General features: G+C 30.9%; 1 protein-coding gene across 2 annotated transcripts in view; it reads right to left on the bottom strand.

Moving 5' to 3' along the window:
- Window positions 1-24,299, bottom strand: part of LOC142233938 (trypsin 3A1) — a 127,663-nt gene extending 103,364 nt beyond the window's left edge. The window contains exon 1 of one of the 2 annotated variants that reach the window (XM_075304999.1): window positions 23,411-24,299. In XM_075304999.1, the coding sequence (XP_075161114.1) occupies window positions 23,411-23,471 (61 nt within the window). In that variant the 5' untranslated portion in view covers window positions 23,472-24,299. Of the gene's footprint in view, window positions 1-22,982 lie in introns of both variants that reach the window. The other variant, XM_075305000.1, reaches the window with a different exon arrangement.
- Window positions 24,300-26,147: the final 1,848 nt, after the last annotated feature.

Below are 26,147 nucleotides of genomic sequence, written 5' to 3'. Positions count from 1 at the left end.
GAATATTTGGTTTTTTATGCATATTATTATTTTTTTCATTAGATTTTTTGAAAACCTATTTAATAATTTTATTTAATGTAAAAAATAAATATATAATTTCAGAGTAACCCAAATAAATTTGGACAACTTTTTATATTTCCCCTCAGCGTACAATTTAATAGAGAATTGGTAAGTTTTATATTAAAACTTTGGCTTTCTTTCAACTAGAATATTTATTTTATTATATCTTTCACATCGATAACAACACAGTTTTATGAGTTTATTTAGAATACTTCATTATTTCTCTAATTGTTTCAGGTACAAATTTTATGAGATACGTTTTCCAAAGAAAAGTTAAATTCCTTACACCATTTGATAAAATGCCCCAAATATTGTAAGTTACAAGCTAAAATGAAGAATTAAAAATTATATTTCATTACATGGTGTTAATTTTTAACAATTTTCATTTTTTTCCAGCAAGGTATGTGAAAATATTACCTACGATGAATAAAAAAGGATAAGTCAAAATGTCCAAACAGCGAGTTCAAATGAACTACTCTCTGTTCCACGTGGTCATAATTTTTAGTCACAAAAAACATTGTATTAAGAACTTTCATCATAAGTTTTTATAATAAAGTACGTTTGCTTAAAGAAAGTTTAATTTTAATGTATGAACATTTTCATAATAGTAAAACGGTTTGTTGTTCCTTTAATTATTTAATTTCTCTGTACTGTGGAATGATTGATTTAAAAATAGTTTAGTCGTCGACATTTTAAAGAGACTGTTAACCAATTTTTATTATCGGGTTTCTCACAAAATAAGCAAGTAAACCAAAATAATACTGACTTTTTAACTTGGTAGGGGTATATAAATCTTATGGTGTTGTAAAAATGAACTAAACTACAATGTTATAGATGAACTAAAATTCAAGAAAATTATAAACTAGACAAGTTGAAAAAAATCTTAAGGGCTAAATCATGGTCAATATTACTACAGTTTAGTTCATTTTGCAATGGAAAAGGGTTCACTGTTTTTTCAGTGCAAATACATGCATTTAAATATCACTCGATTTGGACAGGACTTGATAGACTTTTACAAAATCTATCGACTCAAAATTTAAGTTGGCTAATGCACTAGGGTGGAACACAATTTTAGTAAAAAAATATGGGAAAGATTTAAATCTGAAGCAATTTTAAGGAAACTTCGCAAAAGTTTATTTATGATTTATCGCTCGATATATATGTATTAGAAGTTTAGAAAAATTAGAGTCATTTTTACAACTTTTCGACTAAGCAGTGGCGATTTTACAAGGAACATGTTGGTATTTTGACCATTTTTGTCGAAATCACAAAAACATATATATGGGAGCTATATCTAAATCTGAACCGATTTCAACTAAATTTAGCACGCATAGCTACAATGCTAATTCTACTCCCTGTGCAAAATTTCAACTAAATCGGAGTTAAAAATTGGCCTCTGTGGTCATATGAGTGTAAATCGGGCGAAAGCTTTATATGGGAGATATATCCAAATCTGAACCGATTTCAAGCAAATTTGGCACGCATAGTTACAACGCAAATTCTACTCCCTATGCAAAATTTCAACTAAATCGGAGCAAAAAATTGGCCACTGTGGGCAAATGAGTGTAAATCGGGCGAAAGCTATATATGGGAGCTATATCTAAATCTGAACCGATTTTGCTGATATTTTGCAAGTTTTTCAAGACTCATAAAATATTCGGATGTACGGAATTTGAGGAAGATCGGTTGATATACACGCCAATTATGACCAGATCGGTGAAAAATATATATGGCAGCTATATCTAAATCTGAACCGATTTTTTCCAAAATCAATAGGGATCGTCTTTGAGCCGAAACAGGACACTATACCAAATTTTAGGACAATCGGACTAAAACTGCGAGCTGTACTTTGCACACAAAAATACATCAACAGACAGACAGACGGACAGACAGACAGACGGACATCGCTAAATCGACTCAGAATTTAATTCTAAGCCGATCCGTATACTAAAAGGTTGGTCTATGATTACTCCTTCTTGGCGTTACATACAAATGCACAAACTTATTATACCCTGTACCACAGTAGTGGTGAAGGGTATAAAAAGTGTATACGGCCGTAAGTTCGGCCAGGCCGAATCTTATGTAACCTCCACCATGGATTCTATTAAACAAAAAAAGACCGATTAAATACGTAAATAATTCAGTTTGACAAAAATTTCTATAGAAATAAAATTTTTACAAAATTTTCTATAGCAATAAAATTTTGACAAAATTTTCTATAGAAATAAAATTTTGACAAAATTTTCTATAGAAATAAAATCTTGACAAGATTTTGTATAGTAATAAAATTTTGACAAAATTTTCTATAATAAAATTTTGACAAAATTTTCTATAGAAATAAAGTTTTGGTAGATTATTTTTGGGGATTGGCTATATATAATGAATTTTGCTCTTCCAAGGGGCTCCGAAGTCAAATCTGGGGATCTGTTTATATGGGGGCTATATATAATTGTGAACCGATATGGACCTATTCCTGCATGGTTGTTAGAGACCATATACTTACACCACGTACCAAATTTCAACTGAATCGGATGAATTTTGCTCTTCCAAGGGGCTCCGGAGGTCAACTCTGGTGATCGGTTTATATGGGTGTACTTATAATTATGGACCGATGTTGTCCAATTTTTGCATGGTTGGTAGAGACCATATACTAACACCATGTACCAAATTTCAGTCGGATCAGATGAAATTTGCTTCGCTTAGAGGCTCCGCAAGCCAAATCGGGGGATCGGTTTATATGGAGGCTATATATAATTATGGACCGATGTTGTCCAATTTTTGCATGGTTGGTAGAGACTATATACTAACACCATGTACCAAATTTCAACCGAATCGGATGAATTTTGCTCCTCCAAGAGGCTCCGGAGGACAAATCTGGGGATCGGTTTATATGGGGGCTATATATAATTATGAACCGATGTGGATCAATTTTTGCATGGTTGGTAGAGACTATATACTAACACCATGTACCAATTTCAAGCGGATCGGATGAAATTTGCTTCTCTTCGAGGCTCCGCAAATCAAATCTGGGCATCGATTTATGTGGGACTAAATATATAGTTATGGACCAATTTTTGCATGGTTGTTAGATACCATATACTAACACCACGTACGAAATTTCAACCGGATCGGATGAATTTTGCTACTCCAAGAGGCTATGCAAGCCAAATCTGAGCGTCGGTTTCTATGGGGGCTATACGTATCAATAACACCTACATCAATAACAACTACTTGTGCCAAGTTTCAAGTCTATAGTTTTTTTCGTTCGGAAGTTAGCGTGATTTCGACAGACGGACGGACGGACATGCTTATATAGATTCACAATTTCACCACGACCCAGAATATATATACTTTATGGGGTCTTAGAGCGATGTGTTACAAACGGAATGATAAAGTTTATATACCCCATTCTATGGTGGAGGGTATAAAAATTCAAGTAAATATAAATGACACAAAATATTTAAAATTTTAATTGAGTCAATTAAATTGAATTAATTGAAAATGCAAGAAAAAAAAAAACAATTGCGTCTCCAATAAGGTATATTATTTATTATATTTTTTCTAATTATTTTTGTGATTGATTCGATCATTTTTGTGATTGAAGCAATTTAAATATTAATTTGATCAGTTCATTTTTTTTTTTTTTTGATTGATTCTGAAAAACAATTTCTTGTGTCTACTGAGACAACAAAATATTTTTTAGAACCAATTCAAATTTAATTTATTTGTAATAAAGTAATGATAACCTTCGTTATTGGTAAAATTCGTTTATTATAAAAGAAAAATTTCGTTTAAGAGAAGTACGAATATAGTTTCATTAAAAACTGTTGTAGCAAATGAAAGAGGAGAATCAATTTAGTTTTATTACTTTTTACCACCTTTATTGTTTCGATGCCCGTAATTCATTATACATAAAAACAATTACACTTTAAAAAACCAAAACCGTTTCACTATTACGAAGAGCTGTGTAGACATTGTTGCTGTTGATTATGGTGTACCTGAAAGAAAATGGAAAATAGTATTCAAAGGATTCTCCTCTTTCATTTGCTAGTGAAACCTTTATTTTCATTTATGTTAATAGAGAAAATTAAAATTTTTGTTTCTCCTAGACGAAATTATGGATTATTGAATTTTTGATTTTGAGTAAATTAATGATAACTATTGCAATTTTTATCTTTTACGAATTTTATTTGGTGTTACAAAAGCAACTTTAGCAACAAAAGAAAATATTGTTAGTCAAAAATGAATACGAAATGAACCCTTTCGAAATTTTTATACCCTGCACCATAAGATGGGGGATATATTAACTTTGTCATTCCGTTAGTAACACATCGAAATATTGCTCTAAGACCCCATAAAGTATATATATTCTGGGTCGTGGTGAAATTCTGAGTCGATCTGAGCATGTCCGTCCGTCCGTCCGTCTGTTGAAATCACGCTAAGTTTCGAAAGAAACAAGCTATCGACTTCAAACTTGGCACAAGTAGTTGTTATTGATGTAGGTCGGATGGTATTGCAAATGGGCCATATCGGTCCACTTTTACGTATAGCCCCCATATAAACGGACCCCCAGATTTGGCTAGCGGGGCCTATAAGAGTAGCATATTTCATCCGATCTGGCTGAAATTTGGTACCATGCAAAAATTGGTCCATATCGGTCCATAATTATATGTAGCCCCCATATAAACCGATCCCCAGATTTGACCTCCGGAGCCTCTTAGAGGAGCAAAGTTCATCCGATCCGGTTGAAATTTGGTACGTGGTGTTAGTATATGGTCTCTAACAACCATGTAAGAATTGGTCCATATAGGTCCATAATTATATATAGCCCCCATATAAACCGATCCCCAGATTTGTCCTCCGAAGCCTCTTGGAGGAGCAAAATTTTTCGGATCCGGTTGAAATTTGGTACATTGTGTCAGTATATGGTCTCTAACAACCATGCAAGAATTGATCAATATCGGTCCATAATTATATATAGCCCCATATAAACCGATCCCCAGATTTGTCCTCCGGAGCCTCTTGGAGGAGCAAAATTCATCCGATCCGGTGGAAGTTTGGAACGTGTTGTTAGTATGTGGTCTCTAACAACCATGCAAGAATTGTTCCATATCGGTCCATAATTATATAAAGCCCCCATATAAACCTTTCTCCAGATTTGATCTCCGGAGTCTCTTGGAGAAGCAAAATTCATCCGATCCGGTAGAAATTTGCAAGGTGGTGTTAGTATGTGACCGCCAATAACCATGCCAAATTTGGTCCATATCGGTCTATAGTTATATATAGCCGATCCCCAATCATACAAAAAATGGTCCATATCGGTTCATAATCATGGTTACCACTCGAGCCAAAAATAATCTACCAAAATTTTATTTTTTATAAAAAATTTTGTCAAAATTTTATTTTTATAAAAATTTTATTTCTATAGAATAGTTAGTCAAGATTTTATTTCTATAGAGAATGTTGTCAAAATTTTATTTCCATAGAAAATTTGGTCAAAATTTCATTTCTATAGAAAATTTTGTCAAAATTTTATTTCCAAAGAAAATTTTGTCAAAATTTTATTTCTATAGAAAATGTTGACAAAATTTTATTTCTGGAGAAAATTTTGACAAAATTTTATTTCTATAGAAAATTTCGACAAAATTTTATTTCTGTAGAAAATTTTGTTAAAATTTTATTTCTATAGAAAATTTTGTCGAAATTTTACTTCTACAGAAAATGTTGTCAAAATTATATTTTGTCAAAATTTTATTTCTATAGAAACTTTTATCAAAATTTTATTTTTTATAAAAAATTTTGTCAAAATTTTATTTCTATAGAATAGTTAGTCAAGATTTTATTTCTAAAGAGAATGTTGTCAAAATGTTAATTCTATTGAAAATTTTGTCAAAATTTTATTTCTATAGAAAATTTTGACAAAATTTTATTTCTATAGAAAATTTTGACAAAATTTTATTTCTGTAGAAAATTTTGACAAAATTTTATTTCTATAGAAAATTTTGTCGAAATTTTACTTATACAGAAAATGTTGTCAAAATTTTTTTTTGTCAAAATTTTATTTCTATAGAAACTTTTATCAAAATTTTATTTTTTATTAAAAATTTTGTCAAAATTTTATTTCTATAGAACAGTTAGTCAAGATTTTATTTCTATAGAGAATGTTGTCAAAATTTTAATTCTATTGAAAATTTTGTCAAAATTTTATTTCTATAGAAATTTTTGTAAAAATGTTATTTCAATAGAAAATTTTGACAAAATTTTATTTCTATAGAAAATTTTGACAAAATTTTATTTCTATAGAAAATTTTGTTAAAATTTTATTTCTATAGAAAATTTTGTCCAAATTTTATTTCTACAGAAAATGTCAACATTTTATTTTGTCAAAATTTTATTTCTATAGAAACTTTTATCAAAATTTTATTTCTATACAAAATTTTGTTAAACTTAATTATATACGTATTTAATCGGCCTTTTTTAGTTTAATATATACTAGGTAAGGACTACCATGCAATTTAGAAGACGGTGTTAGGAAGTTTTAAGATACCTTGCCATCGGCAAGTGTTACCGCAACCCAAGTAATTCGATTGTGGATGACAGACTTCAGTAGAAGTTTCTACGCAATCCATGGTGGAGGGCACATAAGCTTCGGCCTGGCCGAACTTACGGCCGTATATACTTGTTTCTACTAACGAACTTTATTTGCGATATTTTATGGGATAATTAATTTTTTTAGAATATTCAAGAAAAATATATTACAACAAATTCAAGGAGTTTATCATAGACGCCACCTTCCGTTTACAGCTATACAAAATATGTTCGTTTACAAAAAAACAAAATAAATAAACAAATTGTAACAACAAAAGAGAAACATAAGAAACATTTTTATACCCTCCACCATAGGATGGGGGATTAACTTTGTCATTCCGTTTGTAACACATTGAAATATTGCTCTAAGACCCCATAAAGTATATATATTCTGGGTCGTGTTGAAATTCTGAGTCGATCTGAGCATGTCCGTCCGTCCGTCCGTCTGTTGAAATCACGCTAACTTTCGAACGAAACAAGCTATCGACTTGAAACTTGGCACAAGTAGTTGTTATTGATGTAGGTCGGATGGTATTGCAAATGGGCCATATCGGTCCACTTTTACGTATAGCCCCCATATAAACGTACCCCCAAATTTGGCTTGCGAGGCCTATAAGAGAAGCAAATTTCATCCGATCCGGCTGAAATTTGGTACATGATGTGAGTATATGGTCTCTAACAACCATGCAAAAATTGGTCAACATCGGTCCATAATCATATAGAGCCCCCATATAAACCGATCCCCCGATTTGGCTTGCGAGGCCTCTAAGAGAAGCAAATTTCATCCGATCCGGCTGAAATTTGGTACATGATGTTGGTATATGGTCTCTAATAACCATGCAAAAATTGGTCCACATCGCTCCATAATTATATATAGCCCCCATATAAACCGATCACCAGATTTGACCTCTGGAGCCTCTTGGAAGACCAAAATTCATCTGATTCAGTTGAAATTTGGTACGTGGTGTTAATATATGGCCTCAAACTCCCATGCAAAAATTGGTCGAAATCGGCCCATAATTATATATAGGCCCCATATAAACCGATCCCCAGATTTGACCTCCAGAGCCCCTTGGAAGAGCAAAATTCTTCCCATTCGGTTGAAATTTGGTACGTGATGTTTGTATATGGTATCCAACAACCATGCAGGAATTGGTTCCTATCAGTCCATAATTATATATAGCTCCCATATAAACCGATCCCCAGATTTGACCTCCGGTGCCTTTTGGAGGAGCAAAATTCATCCGATCTGCTTGAAATTTGGTACGTTGTGATCGTATATGATATTTAACAACCATGCCAAAAGTGGTCCATATCAGTCCATATTCATATATACACGCAAAAAAATAATTCTTTCCTCCCAAACGAAATTTTAGACAAACAAAGTTCGTTTCTCATTTGCTTTTCGCTGTAAGGAAGTGTATTTGTAAGAAAAGTATAAACTTTTTGTGATAAACGTTTATTCTTTTCCAGGATGTAAAAACAATTTCATAAAGACTAGCTCAAAAAAAAGCATTATTTTCTTGCTAATTGCATTGTCCCTCACATCTTTCTCACATCCACGAGGATTTTTAGTTCTTAACACCTTTTCCTGTAATACCAACAATGTAGAAGAAATTATACGATTTTATAAATTTTTAAAATTTTTTTTACCTTTCGCCTGGACGGAGAATCGAACCGCTGACCATGCACATTGTAAGCCAACACACTAACCACTGAGCTATGTACCTGTTATGGTCATCAATAGATAAATATCCATATAAGTTATATTTATATAGCATAGCTTGCGGCGCCCACGAACCGAATAAACAAAGTTTATTTAACAGAAACAAACATTTAGTTTGGCACCGTGGAACAGTGGTAGCTACGTCCGACTCTCATGCCAAGGGTCGTGGGTTCGATCCCTGCTTCGGCCAAAGTTTTTTTTTTTTGCTTTTGTTTTTTTTTACATATATTCCAGATATATTCGGAAGATCCCGAAAAAATGTTCAACATTACATTGTACTATATTAAATTTTGAACTGTAAAATGTGTCTTATTAAAGACCTAAAGTCAGAAAAGAACAGTGTTTGATATAAACGAAATGGACTGTGTTGTTATTTCAAAAATAACTTTTTTATTGAAAAAATAAAAATTTTGTAACAAACGAAGTTTTTTGGTGATAAAAGTTTAAAATTTTCGAAGCAATTCAAAAAACTCTAACAAAAGAAAAACGTTTTCGGTACACGTTTTCCAAACGTTTTTTTTTTTCTTTGCGTGTAGCCCCATATAAACCGATCCCGAGATTTGGTTTTGGAGCCTCTTGGAGGAGCAAATTTCATCCGAGTGAGTTGAAATTTGGTACATTGTGCTAGTATATGGTCGTTAACAACCATGCCTAACTAGGTCCATATCGGTCTATAGTTATATATATCCCTCAGATAAATCGATTTCCAATCACACAAAAATTGGTCCATATCAAGTTCATAATTGTATATAGCCCCCATATAAGCGACCCCCATATTTCAATTCTGGCTCTCTACGTACCGTGCAAAAAGTCCATATCGATTCATAATTATTTGTAGACTTAACTATATATAAGTTTTTTTGTCTAATATATACCACGTATGGACTAACTCACAATTTAGAAAACGATGTTAAGAAGTTTTAAGATACCACAACCCAAGTATTTCGATTGTGGATGACAGTCTTTCGTAGAAGTTTCTACGCAATCCATGGTGGAGGGTACATTAGATTCGGCCTGGCCGAACCTACGGCCGTATATACTTGTTTAGTAGGTAAGGACTACCTTGCAATTTAGAAGACGGTGTTAGGATGTTTTAAGATACCTTGCCATCGGCAAGTGTTACCGCAACCCAAGTAATTCGATTGTGGATGACAGTCTTCAGTAGAAAAACTGCAATCGAATATGTTGAGGCCCATAGGAATCTCGGTATTCTATTTAACTCGAAACTGTCGTGGACAGATCATATAACATGTGCCGTTGGTAAGCTTCATGGAATGCTGCGTAATTTATGGGCTGTTCGGACAAATACACCAATATCCATACGCATTCTATTGGCTAAATCGTATTTAATACCAAGTCTATTGTATGGTTGTGAATTATTTGCGAGCTGCGACTACTCAGATTCCCATAAATTGAAAGTAGCATACAACAACATTGCACGATATGTTTTCAACAAAGGCCGCCGAGACCGAATATCTGAGTTTGTTTTTAAACTATTTAATGTTACGTTCGAGAACCTATTAAAAGTGAAATGCCTGACACAACTACATAAAATAATTTACACTAAAGAACCTCAGCACCTTTACAACTGTATTCGTTTTGCCCGATCAAACAGAGGACTAAAAGTAATACACCCACGAATCAAGTCATTGATATCGGAGAGACAATTCTTTATATTTAGTTTTCGTCTTTGGAACTCCTTACCATCACGTTTACAAACTATAAGCAATGCTAATTTGTTTAAAAAAGAAATATTTAAAACATTTACTTAAAGAAAATAATATATATTGTTTTTAATTACAAAATTTTATTTTTACATACTTTTCACTTCTTTTTATTATATTATGTTAATATGTTTTTATTTATTATATTATGTTAATATGTTCAAAATATAATTTACTAGCGTAACCCGGCCCGCTTCGCTGTGCCTTCCGAAGCGTATTTGGAGGAACATTTTGCATTAACTTAGTCAACTATATCCCGGTGTACTAGTGTTGTAAATTTTGATTACTTTTGACTACTCGTTACTACTCGTTACTTTTGAATTGAGTACTCGTTACTACTCGTTACTTTTATAAAAAAAATTAAAAAAGACATTGTGGGCACTTTTTAATAATATCTTCCTTTTTTAAATTTAAAAACAGTATAGAAAAGCAAATTACATTATCCAGTTTTATTCTAGTGTTATAAAATGTGGTGTTGTAGATATATGGGTCTCGTTAGAAAAAGATTTTCACCAATCATTCAAATTTTTAGAGCCAATTTCGTATTCACTATTTGGTATTTTTTCGTCAGGGTATATCTAAATGACATTGTGTATTACTGATGCTTGCAATTTGCCAACTTTTTAAATCCACCATTGACTGTGGATGAAAATATTAAGCGATCATTTTTATCGTGAGACCTAATGTTGAAATTTTCCAAGGGTTTTTGAATAAGCTTGGGTACCTTCTCTGAAAACAATTGGATTGAACCAGCTGAAGTCAACGACATTATTATTCATACTATTCGCATGAGACGTGATCCACGTGATGCTTTAAATTATAGCTCCCATCTACACCCAATGCAAATTTTTCAAATGCAAACGTTTTTAAGAAATCAGATAAATTGTTCACTTTCTTCAAAGGAAGAAGCCATATATTCTTTTCGTGTTATTTTAACTGATAAAACGATTTTCGTAAACTTCAATTAATATTTTCCAAGAAGTCAAGAATTTTACTTCCAAACCGCCAACTTACTTACCGTCAGAAGAAAAAAACTGGCATTGAAGATATTGAGTACTCTTTTACTAGTAACGAGTACTCAAAAAATTAGTCAGTAACGAGTACTTGTAATCAAATACTCGTTACTTTCCCAACACTACGGTGTACCCTTTCCTCCAAATTTTTTTAATAATGTTCTGTATTCAAGTAGTTGGACAATCTTCTATATTTCTTGTGAATTTTAAGTGGGGTTTGTCAAGGAAAGGTATCCTTCTCCTCAACATATCTGAAAATTAAGCACTATATTATAATAACATACAAAGAATTACTGTTTCCCATCCAATAAATCGGAAAAAGCAAAAGTAGTAAAAAAATTTACCACATTAACATTTGCTAAAATGTTGGAAAATGATGCACCCTCTACGTTGGCTGCCAATTTCATGTAAATTTAAGTTCTTTACTAAAAAGAAGTCTGGCAGAAGCCTGTACAAAAATCATAAAATTATGTACCGAGTTCCCATTTACGGACAACCCTCTACTTTCAATTTAAGAAAAAAAAAAAACGGACAAAAGGGAACCCTCTCCCCACCTTCGCTCCACTCCGACCTGATATCGGACTATCACGTACCCTATATTAATTTTGCAACTACTCAATGGTCCCTATAAATTCTATCGAAGTAAATCGATAAAGTTTATTTCAATTTTCTCCTTCCCCAACCAGATATCGAAAAATCATGTACTAATTTAAAAATTATGTATAAATTTAATCACCCCTGCCACGTCCCTGTAAATTTCAAGTAGATCGGAGATGTTTAAATTTTGCTCTATTGTTTTAAAAGGACGTCACTTTCCCCGATACAATATCGACACCCCTAACCTTCCCTGAAAATTCTTGAAACTTTCCTTCAAGTGTGGGGCAAGGAAGGTTGCCTCTTCGTTCATAACCTTCCCCCACTGCTTTTGTAAATTTCAAGAAAACTTAAATTTTTTTTGTAGTTGTAGAGGAGGACCTCCTCCCCGACCAAATGTCGAAAAGCGTATCTTCTGTAAACGTCCCAGAAAATGTCAATCAAATTATAAGCCTAAAGGGGCGGCCTCTCTTCCGTCCAAATATCACAAAATCAGGTATCAACTATTACGGTTGACGGAGGTTACGATCTCTCCCCAGTCCTCTGTAAATTTCAAGTAACTCGGTACAGTTTAATTGTTTCTCTGTATGTACTTAAGAGAAGCGGATGTCTCCCTATGCCCTTTTATTTTTATTAAAAAATCAGGAACCTGATATAAATTTCGTAACCCATTTTTTCTGTAAAATTTCAGTCGGGAGAGTTTAGTTTTGTTTGAACTTAAAAAAAAAAAACAAAATTTGGGCAAAGGGGTGGTCCCCCTCCCCGACCAAATATCGGAAAATAATGTAGCGGATTTTTGTCTACATGCCCACCCCAACATTTAATGAAAATTTCAAGCAAATCGCATAATTTTGTTCCAAGTTTCAAAAAGTAGGGCAAGGGGGAGGTCCCCCCCCCCCCCCATCCACATATGAAATCATCGGGTACCCCATATTAATTCCATAACCTAACCACATGTTCTCTGTAAATCTCAGATAATTTAGAGAATTTTAGTTTTTTCATTGTACTTTAAAAAAAGTCGAACAAAGGGGAGGTCCCCCTCCGCCACCAAATATCGAAATATAAAGTAGCGGATCTTTGTCTAGTTGCCAACCCCAACCTTCAATGAAAATTTCAAGCAAATCGGTCAACTTTGGTCCAATTTTCAAAAAGTCCGACAAAGGGGAGGTCCCCCTCCGCGACCAGGTGTCAAAAAATGAGGTACCCTATTTTCACCACATGAACGCCCCCTACGATCTCTGAAAGTTTCAAGTAAATCGGTTCAGCCGTTTCGTAGCCAACTCGGACCATACAAACAAACAAACAAATAAACAAACATAAATTGAATTTTATATATATAGATAAATTTTTATTTTGTTTCTTACATATAACATTTGTAATATGATAAGCTGGTACTTTCATTTATAAGATTTAAGATCTTGTTGTACTAGCTTTACGAAATCAATCAATAAATCAAAATCAAAAAATCAAAAAAAAAAAAAAAAAGTTTCTACGTGGAGGGTACATAAGCTTCGGCCTGGCCGAACTTACGGCCGTATATACTTGTTTCTACTAACGAACTTTATTTGCGATATTTTATGGGATAATTAATTTTTTTAGAATATTCAAGAAAAATATATTACAACAAATTCAAGGAGTTTATCATAGACGCCACCTTCCGTTTACAGCTATACAAAATATGTTCGTTTATAAAAAAAAAAACCAAAATAAATAAACAAATTGTAACAGCAAAAGAGAAACATAAGGAACATTTTTTTGAAATAAAATTTTACAGGAAAACCAATATTCAAAGCAGGAAAATGCATATATTTTTGTAGATTTTTTTTTCATTTAAACTCTATAAAAAAAATGAAAATTTTAGTATTTTGTAAAACCTTTTCAAAAGAACTACCTTCACACAAACAAATGTTTTTTCTGATTCAATTACGAAATTTATTGATCCAATTAATGTTTTGATTGAAATGTCTTCAATCACGAAAATGATAGTCTCAATCACAGTTTTAATTGGGCATAGAAAAATTGCTTGATTAAAAGAACAATTGATTTCATCAGCAAATTTCAATTAATTTTGTAATTGGTTCAATTAAAAATTTAGTTGATGTTAATTGCAAAACTCAATTAATTTTTAATTAAAAAAGGTAACTATTTTCAATTACTGAATTGGCTTAGAGTTTCTGTTTTGTTTTTGTTTAATGTTTCTATTATGTTTCTATTAATGTTTCTATCTTGAATAAAAAGTTAATTGTATCATTTAATTTAACAATTGAAAAAATGTTCAACTTTAATAAATTTTTTAATTGGAAATATTTTGGTGATATTTTTTTTTGAAAGAGCTAACTGACACAGCACAGTGGTCGATCCCTTTGGCCAAAAGTAAAAAATCAAAGTTAGAAATTTGTCAAAATGTGTGGCATCACTGTTTCTTATGCAAACAAGGTTTTAAAGGGTGATTCTTTTGAGGTTAGGATTTTCATGCATTAGTATTTGACAGATCACGTGGGATTTCAGACATGGTGTCAAAGAGAAAGATGCTCAGTATGCTTTGACATTTCATCATGAATAGACTTACTAACGAGCAACGCTTGCAAATCATTGAATTTTATTACCAAAATCAGTGTTCGGTTCGAAATGTGTTTCGCGCTTTACGTCCGATTTATGGTCTACATAATCGACCAAGTGAGCAAACAATTAATGCGATTGTGACCAAGTTTCGCACTCAGTTTACTTTATTGGACATTAAACCAACCACACGAATGCGTACAGTGCGTACAGAAGAGAATATTGCGTCTGTTTCTGAGAGTGTTGCTGAAGACCGTGAAATGTCGATTCGTCGCCGTTCGCAGCAATTGGGTTTGTGTTATTCGACCACATGGAAGATTTACGCAAAGATCTTGGTGTAAAACCGTATAAAATACAGCTCGTGCAAGAACTGAAGCCGAACGATCTGCCACAACGTCGAATTTTCAGTGAATGGGCCCTAGAAAAGTTGGCAGAAAATCCGCTTTTTTATCGACAAATTTTGTTCAGCGATGAGGCTCATTTCTGGTTGAATGGCTACGTAAATAAGCAAAATTGCCGCATTTGGAGTGAAGAGCAACCAGAAGCCGTTCAAGAACTGCCCATGCATCCCGAAAAATGCACTGTTTGGTGTGGTTTGTACGCTGGTGGAATCATTGGACCGTATTTTTCAAAGATGCTGTTGGACGCAACGTTACGGTGAATGGCGATCGCTATCGTTCGATGCTAACAAACTTTTTGTTGCCAAAAATGGAAGAACTGAACTTGGTTGACATGTGGTTTCAACAAGATGGCGCTACATGCCACACAGCTCGCGATTCTATGGCCATTTTGAGGGAAAACTTCGGAGAACAATTCATCTCAAGAAATGGACCGGTAAGTTGGCCACCAAGATCATGCGATTTGACGCCTTTAGACTATTTTTTGTGGGGCTACGTCAAGTCTAAAGTCTACAGAAATAAGCCAGCAACTATTCCAGCTTTGGAAGACAACATTTCCGAAGAAATTCGGGCTACTCCGGCCGAAATGCTCGAAAAAGTTGCCCAAAATTGGACTTTCCGAATGGACCACCTAAGACGCAGCCGCGGTCAACATTTAAATGAAATTATCTTCAAAAAGTAAATGTCATGGACCAATCTAACGTTTCAAATAAAGAACCGATGAGATTTTGCAAATTTTAGGCGTTTTTTTTTTTTTAAAGTTATCAAGCTCTTAACAAATCACCCTTTACAATGCGTATTTGTTTTTGTTTTATTCCATCTGTACTCTTTAAGAGCGGCTTCAAAAAGAGAGCAAGTAAGCAGTTGGTTTTTGACGTGTGAAAAAGTATAAAATTAAGCGCACTTTTAAATAAATATAAATAAAAGAAAAAAAATGTATATCGAAATAAATCAAAATGAATATTGAATTAAATGGTATTAACTTTATTTTAAAATAAAAAAGTGTGTAAAAATTGTTTTAAATTTGTTATAAAATCAATTTTTGTCTGTCTCATTGTTTCGTGTTCGTTCTTAGGGTGGGTACTGTGTTCGGTTTTCGAGTTGAAAACCACTTTATTTTCGCGATTACTTTTCCTTAAATAATCAAAATTATAAACGATAACAAACATATTCCCGTAAAGTCATGCCGAACTCTAGAGGAACAAGAAACAGCGCATCAATTGAGTTAATTTATCTGCTTTATATTGAACTATTTTAATAAAGTAACCGCGAAAATTTCAAGTCGAAAAGCGAACATAGTACTTACCTTTATATGTAAATTTTATGTAGAGTTTTAGTTGTGTTCCCCCCTGAAGTCTCCAATGGGATTTTTTGTGGTTTATTAGTTAATATTGCAAGATTCTAAATTGATACAAATCAGCTGCTCTCTTTTGCCCCCCTTTTTGTTATCTCCCTAATACCGAAGTGTCTTGTTTTTTTTTTTAATATCCAAATATGGATTTTTGTGTGGTTTTTGTTAACAATAGTTTACACTGAAAATGTACATTTGATGACTTTTCTTACGTATTTTGATCTGCTGAATTCGAAAATGAAGGTTAAAATTGTTTATGAAGTCGTTTTTGAGATATCCCGTTATTTTTAGTTTTTCTGACTTTTTCCACTAAACAAATTATACCTCGAGCTAGAAATTTCCGATTATATCGTTATTTGTACTTGAATGCAAGGTATTATGACGAACAAACGTGTATAACTGGATCTGGGTTAAGTTAATTGGTTCAAAATATATCGATGAAAATAAGGCGAATTTTCAAAACAATCTTCTTTCACAGTTTCATGAAAATCGGATAAAATCGGCAGTAGCCCTTGGAGTAACATCGGGAGATCGGTCTATACGTGGACTATAGCAACACATGGGCTGATTCCCATCATTTCGGTTACATATATTTGTGATCAGGGTTGCCATTTTGGTCCACTCGGACCAAAATTGGTCCAAAAAAAATTTTTTTTTAAATTTGGTCCGATGGTCGGACCAAATGGAATTTGGTTGATTTTGGTCCATTTTCGTCAAATCGATAACTTTTTTAAAATTTTCTATGGAAATAAAACTTTGACAACCTTCTATAGAAATAAAATTTTGTTAACAATTCTATAGAAATAAAATTTTGTACAGAAATAAACTTTAAAAAATAATTTTGTGTGCATACAAAATTATGCAAAAATATTATATAGGAAGAAAATTTTGTAAAAATTTTTTATACAAATAACATTTTGTGATAACTTTCTATAGAAATAAAAGTTTGGCAAATTTTCTATAGAAATAAAGTTTTTACAAAATTTTCTATTGAAATAAAATTTTTACAAATTTTCTATAGAAATAAAAGTTTGACAAAATTTTCTATAGAAATAAAATTTTGACAAAATTTTCTATAGAAATAAGAGTTTGACAAATTTTCTATAGAAATAAAATTTTGACAAAATTTTCTATAGAAATAAAATTTTTACAAAATTTTCTATAGAAATAAAAGTTTGACAAATTTTCTATAGAAATAAAATTTTGACAAAATTTCCTATAGGAATAAAATTTTGACAAAAATTTCTACAGAAATAGAATTTTGACAACCTTTTCTATAGAAATAAAATTTTGACCAAATTTTCTTCAGAAATAAAAGTTTGACAAATTTTCTATAAAAATTAAATTTTGACAAAATTTTCTATAGGAATAAAATTTTGACAAAAATTTCTACAGAAATAAAATTTTGACAACCTTTTCTATAGAAATAAAATTTTGACAAAATTTTCTATAGAAATAAAATTTTTACAAAATTTTCTATAGAAATAAAAGTTTGACAAATTTTGTATAGATATACAATTTTGACAAAATTTTTTATAGGAATAAAATTTTGACAAAAATTTCTACAGAAATAAAATTTTGACAACCTTTTCTATAGAAATAAAATTTTGACAAAATTTTCTATAGAAATAAAATTTTTACAAATTTTTCTATAGAAATAAAAGTTTGACAAATTTTCTATAGATATAAAATTTTGACAAAATTTTCTATAGGAATAAAATTTTGACAAAAATTTCTACAAAAATAAAATTTTGACAACCTTTTCTATAGAAATAAAATTTTGACAAAATTTTCTATAGAAATAAAATTTTGACAACATTTTCTTTAGAAATAAAATTTTTACAAAATTTTCTATAGAAATAAAAGTTTGACAAATTTTCTATAAAAATAAAATTTTGACAAAATTTTCTATAGAAATAAAAGTTTGTCAAATTTTCTATAGAAATGAAATTTTGTCAAAATTTCTATAAAAATTAAATTTTGTCAAAATTTTGTACAGAAATAAACTTTAAAAAATAATTTTGTATGGATACAAAATTATGCAAAAATGTTATATAGGAAGAAAATTTTTTAAAATTTTTGTATATAAATAACATTTTGTGATAACTTTCTATATAAATAAAATTTTGGAAATTTTTTCTATAGAAATAAAATTTTGACAAAATTTTCTATAGAAATAAAATTTTAACAAAATTTTCTATAGAAATAAAAGGTTGGCAAATTTTCTATAAAAATAAAATTTTGACAAAAATTTCTACAGAAATAAAATGTTCACAACCTTTTCTATAGAAATAAAATTTTGTCAAAATTTCTATAGAAATAAAATTTTGTACAGAAATAAACTTTAAAAAATAATTTTGTATGGATACAAATTATGCAAAAATGTTATATAGGAAGAAAACTTTGTAAAATTTTTGTATACAAATAACATTTTGTGATAATTTTCTATAGAAATAAAATGTTGGAAAATTTTTTTATAGAAATAAAATTTTGACAAAATTTTCTATAGAAATAAAATTTTGTCAAAATTTTCTATAGAAATAAAAATGTTCAATAGAAATAAAAATTTAATAAAATTTTCTATCAAAGTAAAATTTTGGAAAAATTTTAACTTTTAAATTATATTAATTTGATTTGGAAAATGGTCCGCTGGCACGAATTTTGGTCGAATTTTTTTCTATAGAAATAAAATTTTGTCAAAATTTCTATAAAAATTAAATTTTGTCAAAATTTTGTACAGAAATAAACTTTAAAAAATAATTTTGTATGCATACAAAATTATGCAAAAATGTTATATAGGAAGAAAATTTTGTAAAAATTTTGTATACAAATAACATTTTGTGATAACTTTCTATAGAAATAAAAGTTGGACAAATTTTCTATAGAAGTAAAATTTTTACAAAATTTTCTGTACAACTAAAAGTTTGTCAAATTTTCTATAGAAATAAAATTTTGACAAAATTTTCTATAGAAATAAAAGTTTGACAAATTTTCTATAGAAATAAAATTTTGACAAATTTTTCTATACAAATAAAATTTTGACAAAATTTTCTATAGATATAAAATTTTTACAAATTTTCTATTGAAATAAAATTTTGCCAAAATTTTCTATAGAAATAAAATTTTGACAAAATGTTCTATAGAAATAAAATTTTTACAAAATTTTCTATAGAAATAAAAATTTGACAAATTTTCTATAGAAATAAAATTTTGACAAAATTTCCTATAGGAATAAAATTTTGACAAAAATTTCTATAGAAATAAAATTTTGTACAGAAATAAACTTTAAAAAATAATTTTGTATGGATACAAAATTATGCAAAAATGTTATAAAATTTTGTAAAATTTTTGTATACAAATATCATTTTGAGATAGCTTTCTATAGAAATAAAAGTTTGACAAATTTTCTATAGGAATAAAATTTTTCCAAAATTTTCTATAGAATAAAAGTTTGGCAAATTTTCTATAGAAATAAAATTTTTACAAAATTTTCTATAGAAATAAAAGTTTGAAAAATTTTCTATAGAAATAAAATTTTGACAAAATTTTCTATAGAAATAAAATGTTGACAAAATTTTCTATAGAAATAAAATGTTGTCAAAATTTCTACAGAAATAAAATTTTGTCAAAATTTTGTACAGAAATAAACTTTAAAAAATAATTTTGTATGGATACAAAATTATGCAAAAATGTTATAAAATTTTGTAAAATTTTTGTATACAAATATAATTTTGAGATAGCTTTCTATAGAAATAAAAATTTGACAAATTTTCTATAGGAATAAAATTTTTACAAAATTTTCTATAGAATAAAAGTTTGACAAATTTTCTATAGGAATAAAATTTTTACAAAATTTTCTATAGAATAAAAGTTTGGCAAATTTTCTATAGAAATAAAAGTTTGACAAATTTTGTATAGATATAAAATTTTGACAAAATTTTCTATAGAAGTAAAATTTTTACAAAATTTTCTATACAAATAAAAGTTTGACAAATTTTCTATAGAAATAAAATTTTGACAAAATTTTCTATAGATATAAAATTTTGACAAAATTTTCTATAGGAATAAAATTTTGACAAAAATTTCTACAGAAAAAAAATTTTGACAACCTTTTCTATAGAAATAAAATTTTGGCAAAATTTCTATTGAAATAAAATTTTGTCAAAATTTTGTACAGAAATAAACTTTAAAAAATAATTTTGTATGGATACAAAATTATGCAAAAATGTTATAAAATTTTTTAAAATTTTTGTGTAGAAATAAAATTTTGGAAAATGTTTCTATAGAAATAAAATTTTGACAAAATTTTCTATAGAAATAAAATTTTGTCAAAATTTTCAAGATAAATAAAAATGTTCAATAGAAATAAAAATTTGATAAAATTTTCTATGAAAGTAAAATTTTGGAAAAAATTTTAACTTTTAAATTATATTAATTTAATTTGGAAAATGGTCCGCTGGCATGAATTTTGGTCGAATTTTGGAAAAATGTGGGTCCAAAATAAAAATTAATTGGTGCAACGCTGTTTGTGATCTTAAAATAATTCTAGATTTTAAATTTTAGGCAAATCGGGTAGAAAGTATGTTGTCTTGAAGCCCACAAAATAAAATCGGAAGATCGGCATATATGGGGGCGATACCAACACATGAACCTATAACCAGCATTTTCTTCACACCTATATGTGGTCCTAAAATACCTCTGTATTTGAATTTTAAGGCAAATCGGATAGAAAATACGGTTTCTAGAAGCCCAAGAAGTACAATTTGGAGATCGGTATATATGGGGGCTATACCAGCACATGAACCTATAACCATAATTTGCTTTACACCTATTCGTGGTCCTTAAATACCTATGTGTTTAAAGTTTTAGGCAAATCGGATAAAAATCGGGATATCGGTCTATATGGGGGCTATATATATACATGGACCGATAGACACCATTTTCGGCACTGCTATTTGTGGTCCTAAAATACCTCTAGATTTCAATTATCAGCCAAATCGGATAGAAAATACAGTTTCTAGAAGCCCAAGAACTAAAATTGGGAAATTTGTATATATATATATGGGACTATCATTAAATAGTCCTGACATAATTATAAAGCCGTGACCTAAGTTTCACGATGATACCTATACTGGATGTATATTTGGCCGCTAACTCCATATAGCACCGACCACTGTGCACAGGTTCAAATCCCCTAGGGGGTAACATTTTTATTTTCATTGTTTTTTTTTAATTGTCCATTGATTTTCTATTCTTTTTTGCGACATTTAAATTTTGAATAGCGATATAGCGTATTTAAGACTGCAAAAAAATTGAAGGAGGATCCCAGGATGCTCTTCAAAAGAAATGTTTGTGGAACAACTTCCAATAGGAAATGTTTTTCAACACTTTATTTTTAAGCCGTTTTATACTTAAAACATAGCATAATGTCTTCTTGAAGTCAACCATTAATTTGGAAATTTGCAGTTGTCGTCAACATAGTTTTAAAGGACTTTTGACTAGGCCATAAAAAAAGTTGAAAAAAACCGAATAAATTAAAATTTGTTTCCTAGAATAAATCTAAAAGAGAATTGTGGGTTAACCGTGGAACCGGCCATGCAGACGGACGGATGATATTTTGCATAGTTCAAGGGAGCCCGAAAACATTTGACTGTGCATAATTTTAAGTAAATACGTTGATAAATATGGCAATTATAACCAGATCGGTGATAAATATATAGGATAGCTATATCTAAATCTGAACCGATTTTTTCAAAATCAATAGCAATTATCTTTGAGCCAAGGTAAAACTCTGTGCCAAATTTAAGGATGTTCGGACTTAAACGGTGACCTGTACTTTGCACAGAAAATTACTTATACAGACAGACAGACAGACGGACAGATGGACATCGCTAAATCGACTCTGAATTTAATTCTAAGACGATCGGTATACTAAACGATGGGCCTCAGACTTTTCCTTCTTGGTGTTACAAACAAATGGACAAACTTATTATACCCTTTACCACAGTAGTGGTGAAGGCTATAATAATAAAATGGAACAAATTATTCAAATTTTGCCGAAAAAAAATTGTAAAATCCTTTCTAGAAAAATTACGAATTTTTGAAAATATTTAAAGTCAAACGTTTCAGACAAGTGTAAAAATGCATTGAAAATCATAAAAAAATATACAAATAATTTATTTGGCAAAATATCAAACAATTTTTTAATTCGGATCACACTTTAAGAAGTGATGAATATTCAGTGCAACGGCTGTTAAAATGGTGGACATCCGTCCTATGACAAGCCCATGTTAAATTCATTGCTTCTGCTGCAATTTTGTACCACTTCCGGATCCAAAAAGAACATTTTCACTAATTTTTTGGCGACGCTTTTTTTTTTGCTGGGTTCTTATAGCACTAATGATACATAAATTTTTTAATCCAATATTTGCCCTCAAATATGAAACAGAAATGCATTAGTTTTATACATTTCCTTAAATTTGACAAAAAAAAAAGTCATTCAATTTTATTAAAAACCAATCATGATTATTAGTCTATTTCAAAAAAATAATTTTATTAATTTATTACAATAAAAATAAGTGTTTAAAACTCACTTTCACAGATTTTTTCTTTTTTTTTTATTTCGACCTATTAACCTGTTTTGAAAAAAATAAAACCCAAAGTCACTGATTTTTTATTTTTTCTGTTTTGACCTATTAACCGGTTTTGGGAAAATTAAACCCGAAATCTGTTTTCAAAAAAATGATGGTTTTCGGATAAATTAAAACTGTTTCTTTTTTTCATATACACCGGTTATTTTATATTAGGAAAATTTTAAGGAACTAATTTAAAGATAAACAGGCTTCAGTGCCTTTATGGGGAGGTATCCCCATCTCATAACATTCAAATAATATTTGATTTTTTTTTTCAAATATTTTGTAAAAATAACATATTTTTTAATTGTATAATAAAGAAAATGTAAATACTTACCTTTAATTTTATTTACATCTGCATTGAATGACGTTTCTATAATGTAGTGTATTATAATGTATTGTCCGGATATACAATATTTTTACTGATTTTCAAGAAAATTTCCTTTCTCACAAAACTACAGAATTGATTGAAACACCGTATTAAAGTGAATGCCATCGTTTGTTGGTTGCGAATATTTGAAGCTTATGAAGCTTTCGGACTTGCTTCGATTTATTTGTAACGATTAACTAAACTGCAGCTACTGGGTTTGCGTATACGTAATTTTCCGTTTTTTATTATTACACATACGCAACATGGTGGTATTTGGAAAATATTTTTTTAATATTGCGCCAGGGATTATTTTTATTTAATTTTTTTTATTTAAAAATTTTATATGCATATATCCTTCTCTTCTGCTTCTTGTAATTTAGGCATCTATCACTCACATCCAATTTGACTTTGGGCTAAATGCACCATCAATACTAAAACCCATAAGCATTTAAACATATTTGGTTATGTCCCTTATTTAGAAATTAACACAACACAATAAGAATATTTTTGTAATATATTAAAAATTTTGTTTTTAATTCCGTGTTTTTGTTTATTTTATTTTGTTTTCTTTGAGTTTGTATTTTATCCTATTTTTTTTAGGGGCCACCACTGAGCCTTAATTTAGGTTGCACTCTGATGCTGGGTTAGAATTTGTTAACAAACTAATATTTCCCAATGTTTAACACTTAATTTTATAGAAAACCAAAGAACACTCACATCGACACACACACACACACACACGCACGTAAACGAGCACAAGCTCTATATAGTTAAACAAAATGTTCTAATTCCCCTTATAGAGGAGGTCTCATTCACAAAACCACAATAGCACCAAAGAAAAAAAAATGAGAGCCATATCAATACGCAATGAAAAGTCCATAATATTGGGGTATTTTCAACGATGAGAATTTAGCACAGCCAAAGAACCAGAATATTTGTATAATTTGTTGTAGTATTAACTTGGTAGTCTCAGTTTTGTTTTTGTATATGTGCACATGCTGGAAACCACTGACTGATAAGAAGAGCAGCACAAATTTTTAAAACGTAAACAATAGAATTTATTTCAAGTTGAACTAAACCCCAAATAGACGTCGATATGTTAAACACACACAACAACAACAGAGGGAGAGCTCGGATTAATGGAAGTAACCGACCAACTAAACTAATAACCTGATTAACAGTTTATTACTTTAGCAGCAGTGTTGAGTAGCAACAACACTCAGCAGCAGAGATATCAAATACACACATTCACACTCTCTCCCATTCTTCTTGTTATGGTGATAAATTAACACTCTAACTACTTAACACGTAAGACCACTATCCACACTACCGCAGTCAGTAAGAGTCGGAAACCATCTAAAAATATATGACAGCATAGAACCTCCCAAAGCTAAGCGCAAGCACCTGTTGAATGAATGCGTTTGGCTATACAACAACATCGGGTAAAGCGAGTAAAGTTCTATTGAAGCACCCACAAACACAAGCGACGAGAGCTGCGACAGCGACAGCAACAGCGACAGCGAAAACCAAAACAAAACGATTTCCCTACAAAAGCATATATGATTTGAGGGTTGCCAGATAGATGGCTTTTGAAAAAATGACAATTTAACAATTAATTTAAATGAAATGAAATTAAATTAAATTAAAACAAAATAAAATAAAATACAAGATAGACAAAATAAAATATTATCCATGATGTTATCACATATGACGAATGAAGATATAAAGCCGGCAAAATAACAGGTTGGCTGATAAATCCCCGGTCTAACAAAGAAAAACACATTTTTTTGTCAAAATTCGTTTTTATTATTCAACATAGTTCCCTTCAAGAGCGATACAACGATTATAACGACCTTCCAATTTTTTGATACCATTTTGGTAGTACTCCTTCGGTTTTGCCTCAAAATAGGACTCAGTTTCGGCGATCACCTCTTCATTGCAGCCAAATTTTTTCCCCGCGAGCATCCTTTTGAGGTCCGAGAACAAGAAAAAGTCGCTGGGGGCCAGATCTGGAGAATACGGTGGGTGGGGAAGCAATTCGAAGCCCAATTCATGAATTTTTGCCATCGTTCTCAATGACTTGTGGCACAGTGCGTTGTCTTGGTGAAACAACACTTTTTTCTTCTTCATATGGGGCCGTTTTGCCGCGATGCCTTCTCAAGATAATCGATAAATGCCTTCTCAAGATAATCGATAAAAATTATTCCATGCGCATCCCAAAAAACAGAGGCCATTACTTTGCCAGCGGACTTTTGAGTCTTTCCACGCTTCGGAGACGGTTCACCGGTCGCTGTCCACTCAGCCGACTGTCGATTGGACTCAGGAGTGTAGTGATGAAGCCATGCTTCATCCATTATCATATATCGACGGAATAACTCGGCTGTATTACGAGTTAACAGCTGCAAACACCGCTCAGAATAATCAACACGTTGTTATTTTGGTCAAATGTGAGCTCACGCGGCACCCATTTTGCACAGAGCTTCCGCATATCCAAATATTGAATGATGTGACCAACACGTTCCTTTGATATCTTTAAGGTCTCTGCTATCGCGATCAACTTCATTTTACGGTCATTCAAAATCATTTTGTGGACTTTTTTTTGATGTTTTCCTCGGTAACCACCTCTTTCGGGCGTCCACCGTCCTCTGTGCTCATTTCACCACGCTTGAATTTTGCATACCAATCAATTATTGTTGATTTCCCTGGGGCAGAGTCCGGAAACTCATTATCAAGCCAAGTTTTTGCTTCCACCGTATTTTTCCCCCTTCAGAAAACCGTATTTTATCAAAACACGAAATTCCTTTTTATACCCTCCACCATAGGATGGGGGTATATTAACTTTGTCATTCCGTTTGTAACACATCGAAATATTGCTCTAAGACCCCATAAAGTATATATAAAGGGTGATTTGTTAAGAGCTTGATAACTTTTTTTAAAAAAAAAACGCATAAAATTTGCAAAATCTCATCGGTTCTTTATTTGAAACGTTAGATTGGTCCATGACATTTACTTTTTGAAGATAATTTCATTTAAATGTTGACCGCGGCTGCGTCTTAGGTGGTCCATTCGGAAAGTCCAATTTTGGGCAACTTTTTCGAGCATTTCGGCCGGAATAGCCCGAATTTCTTCGGA

Source organism: Haematobia irritans, chromosome 4 (assembly GCF_050003625.1).
Source record: "Haematobia irritans isolate KBUSLIRL chromosome 4, ASM5000362v1, whole genome shotgun sequence".
NCBI classification, from domain to species: Eukaryota; Metazoa; Arthropoda; class Insecta; order Diptera; family Muscidae; genus Haematobia; species Haematobia irritans.
This window is presented reverse-complemented; position numbering and strand designations above follow the sequence as displayed.